This window comes from Nerophis lumbriciformis, linkage group LG31 (assembly GCF_033978685.3).
Source record: "Nerophis lumbriciformis linkage group LG31, RoL_Nlum_v2.1, whole genome shotgun sequence".
Taxonomy (NCBI): Eukaryota; Metazoa; Chordata; class Actinopteri; order Syngnathiformes; family Syngnathidae; genus Nerophis; species Nerophis lumbriciformis.
In genome coordinates, this window is record NC_084578.2 from 23,753,134 (window position 1) to 23,766,542 (window position 13,409).

General features: G+C 40.0%; 1 protein-coding gene across 7 annotated transcripts in view; it reads right to left on the reverse strand.

Annotated features, from left to right (window-relative positions):
* hecw2a (HECT, C2 and WW domain containing E3 ubiquitin protein ligase 2a) overlaps nucleotides 1-13,409 on the reverse strand; it is a 246,889-nt gene that overhangs the window by 93,437 nt on the left and 140,043 nt on the right. For 6 of the 7 annotated variants that reach the window (XR_009811391.1, XM_061926411.1, XM_061926413.1 and 3 more), the window contains 2 exons: nucleotides 8,512-8,595; nucleotides 5,065-5,150 (listed from right to left, as the gene is read on the reverse strand). Coding sequence is in view for 6 of the 7 variants with exons in the window: in XM_061926411.1 (XP_061782395.1) it covers nucleotides 5,065-5,150; nucleotides 8,512-8,595 (170 nt within the window). In the remaining variant the exon portion in view is untranslated. The remainder of the gene's footprint in view (nucleotides 1-5,064; nucleotides 5,151-8,511; nucleotides 8,596-13,409) is intronic. The other variant, XM_061926412.1, reaches the window with a different exon arrangement.

Below are 13,409 nucleotides of genomic sequence, written 5' to 3' on the forward strand. Positions count from 1 at the left end.
GTTATACCAAGTCCCTTTTATGTTGTTTTGGGGGTTGACCAGACAGGTACAGACCCTAAAGGAATTATTAAAATTAATGTCCTTGAGAGGGCGTTAACTACCTCTGCCCCCTTGAAGACCTGGTAGCTTTGACCTTAGAAGCAGGTGCAGGCAAACTGTGGCTTAGGTGGATGACTAGCATGGCTAAGAGCCAAGACCTGGGTGACTGTGTTGCTTGTTCCGCTGGACGTCCTTTTCCCCACACTTACCCCGCCCCTTTTAAGTTGACTGACACTAATGGCTCAAACTGTCTTATCTCCTTGTTTTCTGAACCCACACCGCCAGGTTGTGATTTGTTGGTTAGTGTGCACCCTCCTGTTGACAATTTCACCGGACTTCTTCCCTTTGTGGCCTAAAAGCTGAAATACACGTGTTTTCAATTTACAGGACCCCCTTCATCCCCCTACAAATTGGGTGACATTACCCCCTCCTGGTGCACCACCCTGATAGATGGCTCAAGGATAGGCCCTTGGGCACGAGCTGACTTATTCTGGTATTGTGGGGAGCATAGATTGTACATTAGAATCCCGACGTCAGCCGTTGGGCTTTGTGCTATGGTTAGACTGGTGACCCCAGTCACCCTAGAGGGTACCAAATTAACACCCCTTGGAACTCCTGTTTCAGCGGCCTCTCTAACTTCCCGCAGAGGACGCCATGTTTTATCTCGGAGGAGTGTAACGGGCTCCTTTGATTTGATGAGAAACCCTGAGGGTGTTTACTTTGATGCAATTGGACAACCAAGGAGGGTCCCACCACAACATACATTGTGGTGTGAATCCTGTGCAGGTTTCGAGAACCTTCCTATAATTGGTGCTATTTTCCCTGTGACTGCTACTAAAAATGTAGAACGCATTAACTATGTTTTTTATAATCTGTTGAGACTGACCAACCTGACTCGTGATGCTGTTGAGGGGCTTGCTGAACAACCTGGGTTTGCTATGTCACTGAAGGGGGTCTGGCAAAGTGGTAACTTTCGTGAAATGCTAGTTTCCTTCCCTGAGAGTGACGACATTGACATAGATTCCATCCGTTTATCTCCCATGTAACTATGCTTTTAATTTTTACTAGCTTGCTCAAAGAGGGGCGTATTTTAGAAGTGTTGTACTAGTGATAAAGATCTTTTTAGAAGATCTGAAGGGGGAATTGTCAGAGGCAGATATTTACATATATCCGAATTTAAGTTGTACTTCTTTCATTTATTAGTCATATTTGAAAACAGCTCGTCTTTTCCATTTATTCTCTTGATGCTCTGTCAGCAAGCATACTATGTGTGATAACCTTGAGTTCTTTGGAATGTATTATGGCTAGGGAGACGTTGTGCTTTTGTTATGGCTAGTGAGGGGGAAGGAGAGAGAGGGTGATGGGATCGGGAAGAGAGACCATTTTGGGTGTGCGCGATAGAAGGTTCTAGGGTTAGACTGGTCTCAATCAAAATGTGTGTTGTCAAAGCTTTGAGAATATACAAGAAAATACCTATTCTGTCTCTGGTGGTTTTTCAACTCAGCTTGAAGTGTCGGAAAGAACTTGGGAGCGATTTGTGACTTGAATTCCCTGGGAGGAACAACTGGTCCGAAACGCAACAGTAAGTATTTACAGCATTTGCTCAATACTTTGTTGAAGCACCTTTGATAACAATTACAGCCCCAAGTATTTTTGATACGATGCCACAAGCTTGTCACACCTATTTGTGCATTCCTCTCTGCTCATTCCTATGTGTAGCACCAGATTGCATGAAAAGTGTTGGTTTTCTTCCAGGATGCCTCTGTACGTTGCTGTATTCATCTTCCCCTCTATCTGGACTAGTCTCACAGTTCCTGCCGCTGAAAATCATCCCCATAGCATGATGGTGCCACCACCAGGCTTCACTGTAGGGATGGTATTGGCCTGTTGATGAGCGGTGCCTGGTTTCCAACATACATGATGCCTGCCTGGCATTCACGCCAAAGAGACTTTTGTTTCTCATGGTCTGTGAGTCTTTCAGATGCATTTTGGCAAACTTTTTACTAAGAAATGGCTTCTGTCTTCTGCCACTATAACATAGAGGCCTGATTCGTGGAATGCTACAGAGATGGTTATCCTTTCTGTAAGGTTCTCTTCTCTCCACAGAGGAATGCTATAACTCATCCTGATGAAAACCAACACTTCCTATCCAAACTGACGGAGCTTGAGAGGTGATGCAAAGAGGAATGGGTAAAGAGGAATGGGCAAAACTGCCTAAAGATAGGTGTGCCAAGCTTATGGTATCATATTCAAATCCAAATTGCACTCTGGCAGGAGGCAGGGTACACACTGGCCAAGTCGCCACCTTATTGCAGGGCCACACATATAGACAGACAACCATTCACACTCACATTCATAGTCAACAAAAACAAAACATTGGAACATATTATGTTGCATCCAGTATTATGCAAAACAATAAATTATAATACATATCATATTAAACAAAAACAAAACAATATAACATATTGTGTAGCATATTTAACAAAAACAATAGAACATATTAATGGTAAATTAACGTCACTTCCTGTCAAAGGGAGAGGACGCAAAAAAAAAGGCTCCGCTTTGGGTTTTTGATAAGTTTGAAGATTTTTGACTACTGATTTGTGATCACAGTCACAGTAGTTACCTGGCATCTTTAAACTGATTATGGTCCGTTGAGAGGCACTGATACGCTGAAATAAGGCGAGTTGGTAGAGCTGTTAGCCTCAAGCCAACGCTACCATATTGCAGTTCAAAGCGGTTGCCTAGCAACCAGAAGTTACTGCGAGAGTCTGAAGCTATTTTAAAGTGCTTCCGACAACACAGAGTGAAATAAGTTGACAGGCTGATACCTCAAGTTGATCTCTGAACGGGGCATGGTACGAAATTGTTGAAATAAACAAGTTAAAAGTGCCGCAAGTCGCTAAAGAAGCAACTGCCAATAGACAGCTGATACAAGAGGCACTGACTGCTTCTGCTGTGATGTCAAAATCTAAAAGAAAAACTCAAATCTCGAAACCTTCGGTGTCATCTGAATCAAATGATTCTCTGGACACAGGACACGAGGGAAAGCAATATTTGATGTTGGACACATGATGGGAAGCAAGACATGAAGCCAAAAAAAAAAGTCCATGACATAGAAAGAGTAAGAATAGAACACAAGGCAGACCTGGAAAGAGTAATAAGAGAACTTTAAAGAAGATCAAAGAAAAGCGACAACAGACTACAAAAAAAGGTCTGAGAAGTCTGCAGGAAAGTATAGAAAGTCTGCAAAGTCAAAATAACAAGATAAGAAAGGACTTTCAGAAAATGTGCCAAGAAATGAGGACTCTTCAAGAAGAAGTTATTGCAGTGAAACGAGACAACAACATGTTGAGGAATATCATAGATGAAATGGATCAGGACCTTGGTGTTGGGTCTGCTGGTGTTAGTGCTTAATGAGAAGAGCTGCAGTATGGTGGTGGCCAGGAACTATGAGTGGGTTTTTTTCACCTTGGCTTAAGTTTGAGTCACTAATGCGACCTCCTACTCTAAAGAGTCCATCTTCATCTTGGTAGGGGTCTAGGTTTTTGACAGGACTGGTTTAGGGTAGTTTATCGTGGTTTTGCACACACTTCATATTCTTGGCATACACATCCTGTTGTACTGCTTGAATGATTACGGTTTGGGCTTAGTTTGACTCGTCTACAGTGAGTCCTTTCTCACAGTAGTGCCAATCACGGCAGTGATTGATTTTGCTTGGCAGTGATTTTAAGTTATGTATGACGTGCAGTATCAAATCAAATCAAATCAACTTTATTTATAGAAGTCTCGTAACAGCACGTTTGAGAGACTTCCAGGTCAAAAACTTGTTGAATCTGTCAGAGCCAAGTTGTTTGGTTGAGATTGTGGTTTTGAGCAAAGACGCCTGTGGTCTGACATCAGAGTCCGTGCAAGGCTCAACAAGATCAAAAGAGTGATTTGAGGGACTTTGATCTTGGAGCATGAAGTCGTGGCCAGTGAGCCAGTTACTCAGGGGTAGCTGGTAAGCAGGAACAGAATGAGTGGCGTGATCTGCTGGGCTCTGGCTGCTCAGTACGTTATGCTGAGAAGATTTGTGGATTCCCGTAACACAGTTAGCTATGTAGACATAAAATCTTCTTGTCTCGTTGTTGATATAACCTAAGACTACTTTATTGTCTGTATAGAATGCAGTGTAGTCTATTTCAAAGCCTAATTTGTATGAGAAGCTCTTCAAGCTCGACTGCTAACACAGCAGCACTAAGCTCTCATCTTGGTATGGTCTGATCTGGACGTGGTGCTAACTTTGCCTTACCTAAAACAAAGCCTACTCCAAAGTTCCTAGCTGCATTTGTTACTCTTAAATAGGCCACAGTGTATATATATACTGTATATATATATATATATATATATATATATACATATATATATATATATATATATATATATATATATATATATATATATATATATATATATATATATATATATATATATATATATATATATATAAACAATACATAGCTGACGCAGGGGTTGGTCTGGTTTTTGGCTGAGACCAAGGATCTTGGGCTCAAAAAGGTTGGTGATCACTGCTCTAAGACTATGAAATCAGCACGGTATCCAATTCTTCTACACTACTCTGTTTTTTTATTTTTATTTTTATTTTTTTTTATTTTATGTTCTGTCCAGCTTCTCAGGCAAATCATATAGTTGATGTAGATGCCCATGTCGGCTGTTCAGATTTACTTTACAAAAGAGAAGTGTAGGATACTTCTCTTGTTGCCTTATTTGTATTTGACTTTATTAAATGTATTTATATTATCATTTAGTGCAGCCGGGCCGGAGCAGGAGGGGATAAAAAGAGAAAAAAAAGAAGACAGAGGGGGAAATTGTGGGGACAAGAGGGGGATTAGACAGAGAGACAAAAACTACACTACACTGTAATAATCACAAAAACTTAATAGTGGAATGATAATAATAATACTAATGACAAAACGTGCATAATGTGTGACATCACATGTGGTTTAGTGTAGAAAGTTTTACCAGGAGAGTTTTGGGGAGAGGAGGAGAGGCAGTAGTTTGGGTGCAGCAGAGGTGGCACATATGACATCACCTCCTCTTCAAATAAACTGTCGGAGAAAAAAAACATGGAGAATTAGTAAATATTCATCTATTTTTGACACTGCCATTGAACAACATGCTGTCTTTAGCAGTGTTTCTTAGTGGTAGTCCAAACATTTAGAGATGTCCCGATCGGGGGCCGATATTTGCCTTTTTTAACCGATCTTTACCACAGATGTGTCCCAGTGGTTGCATGCTAAAGATTGTACTCATGTGGAAGATTCCTTCAAAATAGAAGCACACTCTGGGAAACAAATACATTTCATATTCCTTGTTACACAATGCAGGAGTGGCATAAATTCCAGGAGGGTGTGTGTCTTGCCAGAATACATGCTCAAATTTGAGAGCGAGCTGCAACAAACGTGAATGCGAAACCATTTCAAAGATACTTATCCTCACCACTGGAAAATAAACAAAGTTTTTTCCAAGTATCAATATCGCTGTAGGGACTAGAGGAGAGGGAATGGCTCAGCATGCAACTCACACACAACAGAATGGCACAAGAAGCTAACCGCTAAAGCTTCAATATAAAGCAGGGATGATCAATCCAGATGTTGATACGATCGTTACCTAGTGTGGTATCATTATATAAACAATAGTGATTTGATCAATATTTTAATTATTATTATTACACCCTTTTGTTATTGTTTACAAACTCAGGAATTAAGTCTCTGTATGCAAGGTGGCTTTGAGGGCAACACTCAAATTCATACTTGCCAACCCTCCCGGATTTTCCGGGAGTCTCCCGAAATTCAGCGCCTCTCCCGAAAACCTCCCGGGACAAATTATCTCCCGAAAATCTCCCGAAATTCAGGCGGACTCAGGTCCGGTGTGCCTGCCCAATGATGTTATAACTGTAGAATGATCAAGGGCGAGTTCTTGGTTCCTTATGTGGGTTTATTCTTAGGCAGTTTCATTAATGTCCTCCCAGCGCGGCAACAACACACAACAACAGCAGTCACGTTTTGGTCTACCGTAAATCAGTTCGTCTGCCGTAAACAGCAATGTTGTGACACTCTTAAACAGGACAATACTGCCATCTAGTGCATTTGATGAAAGCACTTTTGTGTGTGCCACACAGCAATGCATCATCAGAGAGGGTGTTCAGCATGGTTAGAAAAATAGTGACAGAGAATAGAACAAGGATGGACAATTCAACCCTTAACTCAACAAGTATATGTGTAAATAAATGAACACTGAAATTCAAGTATTTATTTTTTATATATATATATATATATATATATATATATATATATATATATATATATATATATATATATATAAATATATATATATATATATATATATATATATATATATATATATATATATCCATCCATCTTCTTCCGCTTATCCGAGGTCGGGTCGCGGGGGCAGCAGCTTAAGCAGGGAAGCCCAGACTTCCCTCTCCCCAGCCACTTCGTCCAGCTCCTCCCGGGGGATCCCGAGGCGTTCCCAGGCCAGCCGGGAGAGATAGTCTTCCCAGCGTGTCCTGGGTCTTCCCCGTGGCCTCCTACCGGTCGGACGTGCCCGAAACACCTTCCTAGGGAGGCGTTCGGGTGGCATCCTGACCAGATGCCCGAACCACCTCATCTGGCTCCTCTCGATGTGGAGGAGCAGCGGCTTTACTTTGAGCTGCCCCCGAATGACAGAGTTTCTCACCCTATCTCTAAGGGAGAGCCCCGCCACTCGGCGGAGGAAACTCATTTCGGCCGCTTGTACCCGTGATCTTGTCCTTTCGGTCATGACCCAAAGCTCATGACCATAGGTGAGGATAGGAACGTAGATCGACCAGTAAATCGAGAGCTTTGCCTTCTGGCTCAGCTCCTTCTTCACCACAACGGATCGATACAGCGTCCGCATTACTGAAGACGCCGCACCGATCCGCCTGTCGATTTCACGATCCACTCTTCCCCCACTCGTGAACAAGACTCCGAGGTACTTGAACTCCTCCACTTGGGGCAAGATCTCCTCCCCAACCCGGAGATGGCACTCCACCCTTTTCCGGGAGAGAACCATGGACTCGGACTTGGAGGTGCTGATTCCCATCCCAGTCGCTTCACACTCGCTGCGAACCGATCCAGTGAGTAGCTGGACACAAACTATTCTCCTCTCTCCCCTCAGGCAGGAGACTACGGTCCATCCAGACCCACACCTCCCGCCACCTGAACAGTTTTTTCCCCTCGACCATCAGACACATGAACAATAACAAGATCTGATAGCTCAGTTACAGCTCATGTCATTCTATTCTGTGTTGTATGTGTTTTATGTTGCACGATTGTACCAAGTAAAATTCCTAGTTTTTGAACCAGTTCTCAAACAATGGCAATAAAAATTATTCTGATTCTGATTGTGATTAAACAACATAATTAAATAGCAGAATTAAACAGCATTACTGACATTCATTCTAAGTTCGTAAGTTAGTTAGTTTGTTTCAGTTTATTTCGAACATGCAAACAATACAATTACAATGTAATGCATCACATATTTCCAGTTGTTTCATTACAGCACGGAGTCGGAAGAAGAAGAGTTTATTTAATCCCACCCCTTTTTATATCATAGCAATTTTCTCCCATTTCGTTGTTATGTTTGTAACAGAACAGTGAATAAAAACAAATATAAACCATAAGTAAATAAACAAATATTAAACACATAAATAAATATTAGACATATAAACATATACACAATAATTCAAGTTCTCATGAATAAATAGTTAAGTAATATATGGTTCACCTTGGAGATGAATAACATTATCTCTTCTTTCATTTTTTTTTTTTTTTTTTTTTAAATGGTTCAAGATGTTTATCATAATTAATTAACAACAATGGTGCAGCTACTCATTACTGAGTCCTTACTTGGAAATGTTATATCTATGTTTTGGGGGTTTCATTTTGTTTGAGCTTGTCTTAAACTTTGAATATGCTGATGAACAGACTATTTCACTTTTTTGCTTGTTTGCAGTAAATTGATTACACCATTTTTTTATTGTCTCACTCATTTCTTCTGTTTGCATTTTGAAGCTCTACTGAGAACCTTCTTAAGATCCAACAATGCAAAACACATTATATATTAGTGTCAATGAGTGAAAATGTATAACTGATTCTGCAATACCAATGCAATGCCTGCAGACACTCACACTGCACATCGTTATTTGACAAGACATATACTGGAACATGATTGGCATTAAACATTGTACCTAAATAATATACATTTTTATGTGTGAAAATGTTTTCTAAAAATATCAGATATAGCAGAAACAACACTATATGTGTAATATGTTAGACTAGAAGTGTGAAGTACAAGCATAATAGAAATAATAATTACTTGATTACGCCACCAACCAAGCACAAACACACACACTGAACACACCTCAGCAGCATGACGAGGTCAGCATCCCCAGAGAGGCGTGCAAGCCCACTGGCTCCCTCACTGCGAATAAACTGTACCTTCTCTCTGCAAAAACACACACACACACACACACACACACACACACACACACACACACACACACACACACACACACACACACACACACACACACACACCCCTTCTTTGAGACTGGATGAAAAGTTAACTGTGATGATGGTGATGAGTATGATGATGTTGATGAATATGGTGATTATAAGTATGATGATGTTGATGAAAGTGATGTTTATAAGATAGGATAAGAGAGAACAGACTTCAGTTATCCCAAAATGGGGAAATTATGTGTTTGCATGTCAGATTCAAAAGGTCTACAGAAAATACGATTAAAAACGCATGAAAACAAGAGGGAAACATTAAAAACCACAAAGGAGGACATACATGAGCATAGAGCTATATGAGGGGCTGTTAGGGACATTATTCAGAATTACCTCTCACACACACTACTGAAATCCTCTCATACACACTATGGATTTTTTTCTTATCCTGTACACACTATTGAAATCCTCTGATACACACTACTGAATTCCTCTCCTACACGCTACAGATTTTTTTCTCTCATACACTACAGAAATGCTCTCATACACACTACTAAAAGCCTCTCATACACACAATGGATTTTTTTCTCCTGTACCCACTACTGAATTCCTCTCCGACACGTTACATATTTATTTCCCTCATACGCACTGCTAAAATGCTGTCACACACACTACTGAAATCCTCTCATACAATACTGAAATCCTCTCATGCACACTACTGAAATTGGTGGCATAATCAGTGGTGTGTGTGTGAGAAGATTTCAGTAGTGTGTGTGTAAGAGGATTTCAGTAATGTGTATGAGGGGGAAAAAAAACACATTTCAGTACTGTGTTTGGGAGGATTCCAGTAGCGTTTATGAAAGGATTTCAGCCTTGTGTATGAGAAGATTTCGGTAGTGTATGAGAGAGAAAAATTCAGTAGTGTGTATGAGAGGATTTTAGAAGTGTATGTGAGAGGATTTAACTTAAAACGGAAGGCATTTCAGTTAAAACAAAAGGTATTTCACTTATTTCCAGTTCCGGTATAAAAAATGCCCGCCCCTTTTCAGTCAAGTTGTTCACCAGCAATATCCCTGCCCAACTGCTGGCAAGTAGCCTAACTGAGGCAGCAGCTCTGCTCCAAAGTGTGCTGGTTTCAGCTGAGAATATAAGAACACTATCAAATGTGACAACAGCAGCAGCAGCCGACCGTTGCACCCCCAAGCCGTGACACCTGAGCGGTCACACAGCGTTGCCTTTCCACTCCCGACAACAAAGCAGCATGGCGCCACCTGCTGCAGCTCCAGCCTGGAGAGCGCCTAAACCGCAGCGTTATCAAACGCAACGTTTCAGCTCATGGACATAAGGCAAGAGGAGGAAAAGGTAATTGGAAATAATTTTTTTCTAAATTATTGTTTAATCCAACAAAATGCAACGCAACATGGCATGGTTGGTAGTGAGCTAAACAGTTAGCCGTTTGTGCCTCCACTACAAACAGGCTAGCAACTGGTGATACAGAATTTCCGCAGGTTCTAGGAGTCTCAAAACTATTGCAAACTTAGCGTATGTCTTGCAGCCCAGGAAGTACACTGTCAAATCAGCTAATATTGTTTGTAGTGTCATTGCTATAGTAACATGCCGAAATGTGGGTCAGTGGTGGTATGTCAGTAGCTAATCAAATCAGCTGTCCTTCACCTGGTGTGTAAAATCAGAGCGTGAAAACAAATCTTACAATAGGTGTGTGTCAGTTTGGAGAAGCTGCACGAGCACCACTGCAGGTAGCTACATTATAAATGTAACATAACTGCTGTGTGAGAGGGCAGCTGCAGCTTAACATATTTATCCACTCAAATGTAACTTAAAGATGATCATTTCTAATGACTACTTACTGTATCAATCAATCAATCAATGTTTGTTTATATAGCCCTTAATCAAAAATGCCTCAAAGGGCTTCCATCTGCTAAATGCTTTTTCATCCCTTCTTTTATGTTAGAAATCGGTTCTGCACGGCTGTCGCACCAGGCATAATCTAATGTTGTTATTTGGCTATATTGGTTGTTTACCTTTAACAATGCCATGTTCATTTCTAAAAACTAACGTTACTGACTGTTGTCTGTTGTTACAGTCTGTAAATAATCTGTTTTTTCATGCCCCACACTGAATCAATAATACACTGAATATTATTGGTGTGATTTGAAATGAATCCTTCATCAGCATTTGAAGTTAAAAGTCAAGTACACGACTAAAAACTACTAATCATACATTAAAAGTATGTATGCTCCTTTTTTTGTTTTTTTGCTTATTTTTGTGTGTCTCAGCATAAAAGAATGACTGTTTATTTTATATCCCATTTGTACATGACATTTGTATCATTCAGAAACACTAGTCTTAGTTTAAGGTAGATTGACACCTCAGTTGACAAACAATGAGCTTCCATACCCCATCCACAGCCTACAATAGCTGATGAGTCTGTGTGATAGGGAAGGACAGAATATGTTCGAACTTCTTTTTGTTCCTTATTATTGTTCTTTTTTTTTTGTCCTGTCCAGCCTCTCAGGCAAATCATATTGTTGATGTAGATGCCGTTTCTACTGTACAGATTTACTTTACAAAAGAGAAGTTTGGGATATTTCTCTTGTTACCTCATTTCTATTTGACTTTATTAAATGGATTTATTCAATGTTTGACACAGCCGGACCGGAGCAGGAGGGAATAATAACAATTAAATTAAAAAAAAGAAGAAAGACAGAGGGAGAAATTGTGGGTACAAGAAGGGGATACGACAGAGGGACAACAACAACAACAGAACAACATCAGCAAATACGATATGTACAAATATGATACGAAAAATGATTGCAAAGAATCAGTTAGTGAAGTAAATAATAATAACATAGAAATGACAATGAACATTATTGCACTACAAATAGAGCATTAAAAACATCAATAGAAATAGCACTATTGATAATGAATAATAATAATAATTATTACCTCTACTATCAACAATACAATTGTTTCAAATGCAACTATACATACAGTACAGGCCAAAACTTTGGACACACCTTCTCCTCATTCAATGTGTTTTCTTTATTTTCATGACTATTTATGTAGATTGTCACTGAAGGCATCAAAACTATGAATGAACACATGTGGAGTTATGTACTTAACAAAAAATGGTAAAATAACTGAAAACATGTTTTATAATCTAGTTTCTTCAAAATAGCCACCCTTTTCTCTGATTACTGCTTTGCACACTCTTTGCATTCTCTCAATTAGCTTCAAGCACACCTGTGAACTGAAAACCATTTCTTGAAGCTCATCGAAGTGTGCAAAAGAGTAATCAGAGCAAATGGTGGCTATTTTGAAGACACTAGAATATAAAACATGTTTTCAGTTATTTCACCTTTTTTTGTTAAGTAAATGGGTTATGCTTGTATAGCGCTTTTCTACCTTCAAGGTACTCAAAGCGCTTTGACATAATTTCCACATTCACCCATTCACACATACATTCACACACTGATGGCGGGACCTGCCATGCAGGCCCTAACCACGACCCATCAGGAGCAAGGGTGAAGTGTCTTGCTCAAGGACACAACGGATGTGACAAAGTTTGTGGAAGGTGGGGATTGAACCAGGAACCCTAAGGTTCTGGCACGGCCACTCTTCCACCACGCCGTCTAAGTACATAACTCCACATGTGTTCATTTATAGTTTTGATGCCTTCAGTGACAATCTACAATGTAAATAGTCATTGTGTCCAAACTTTTGGCCTTTACTGTATACAGTATGTAATGATAACTTGAAATACAAAAGAAAGCAGATTAATGGAGGGGAAGAAAGAGAAGCAAACTATATTAACCTTGTAGATTGAACATACCTATATATAACATACATACATACATACATACATACATACATACATATATACTGTATATATCAGTGACGTGCGGTGAGGTTCATGGCTGGAGAGGCACTGACTTCATCACAGTCAGATTTACAAACATATGAACCCTAAAGAGTATCTTATTCACCATTTGATTGGTAGCAGTTAACGGGTTATGTTTAAAAGCTCATACCAGCATTTTTCCCTGCTTGGCACTCAGCATCAAGGGTTGGAATTGGGGGTTAAATCACCAAAAATGATTCCCGGGCGCGGCGCCGCTGCTGCCCACTGCTCCCCTCACCTCCCAGGGGGTGATCAAGGGATGGGTCAAATGCAGAGGACAAATTTCATTACACCTAGTGTGTGTGTGACAATCATTGGTACTTTAACTTAACTTTAACTTTACACATACAAACTGTAGCACACAAAAAAGCACATTTAATAAAGAAAACGTTATTATGGTCTTACCTTTACTTTTAAATAAAGTCCATTCGCCGCTGTTGTGCTGGATAAATGAACCCCCTGACGGGTGTGTTATATCAACTAAAGCCCTCACTTCAACTTTCCACGTGCAAGATTGAATCTATTTAAAAAAGTGTAACCGACGGTTTATAAATGTCGCCTATACTGTATGAAACTACAAAATAACAAACACGGAGGCTCCAGTTTACACGAGGACCACTTTATTTACCTTCTTTCAAAAACCTCCGCTCCACTACAACATGTCATCACTTCCGCTCTTGGCGCCTTCAAAATAAGAGCTCAAGGCATATACTGTATAACAGCGCATAACAGGAACTTAACATCACAAATAGGAAAGCCCATAAGAATAGGTTACAAAAGTTATTTAATAAGAAGCCAAAAAGTGCAAAAACAATAATGTTCATGTTGGAGGAGTTGTGAATTAGATACACCTACAGTCTGCAGGTGTACCTATTGTTGTGGCC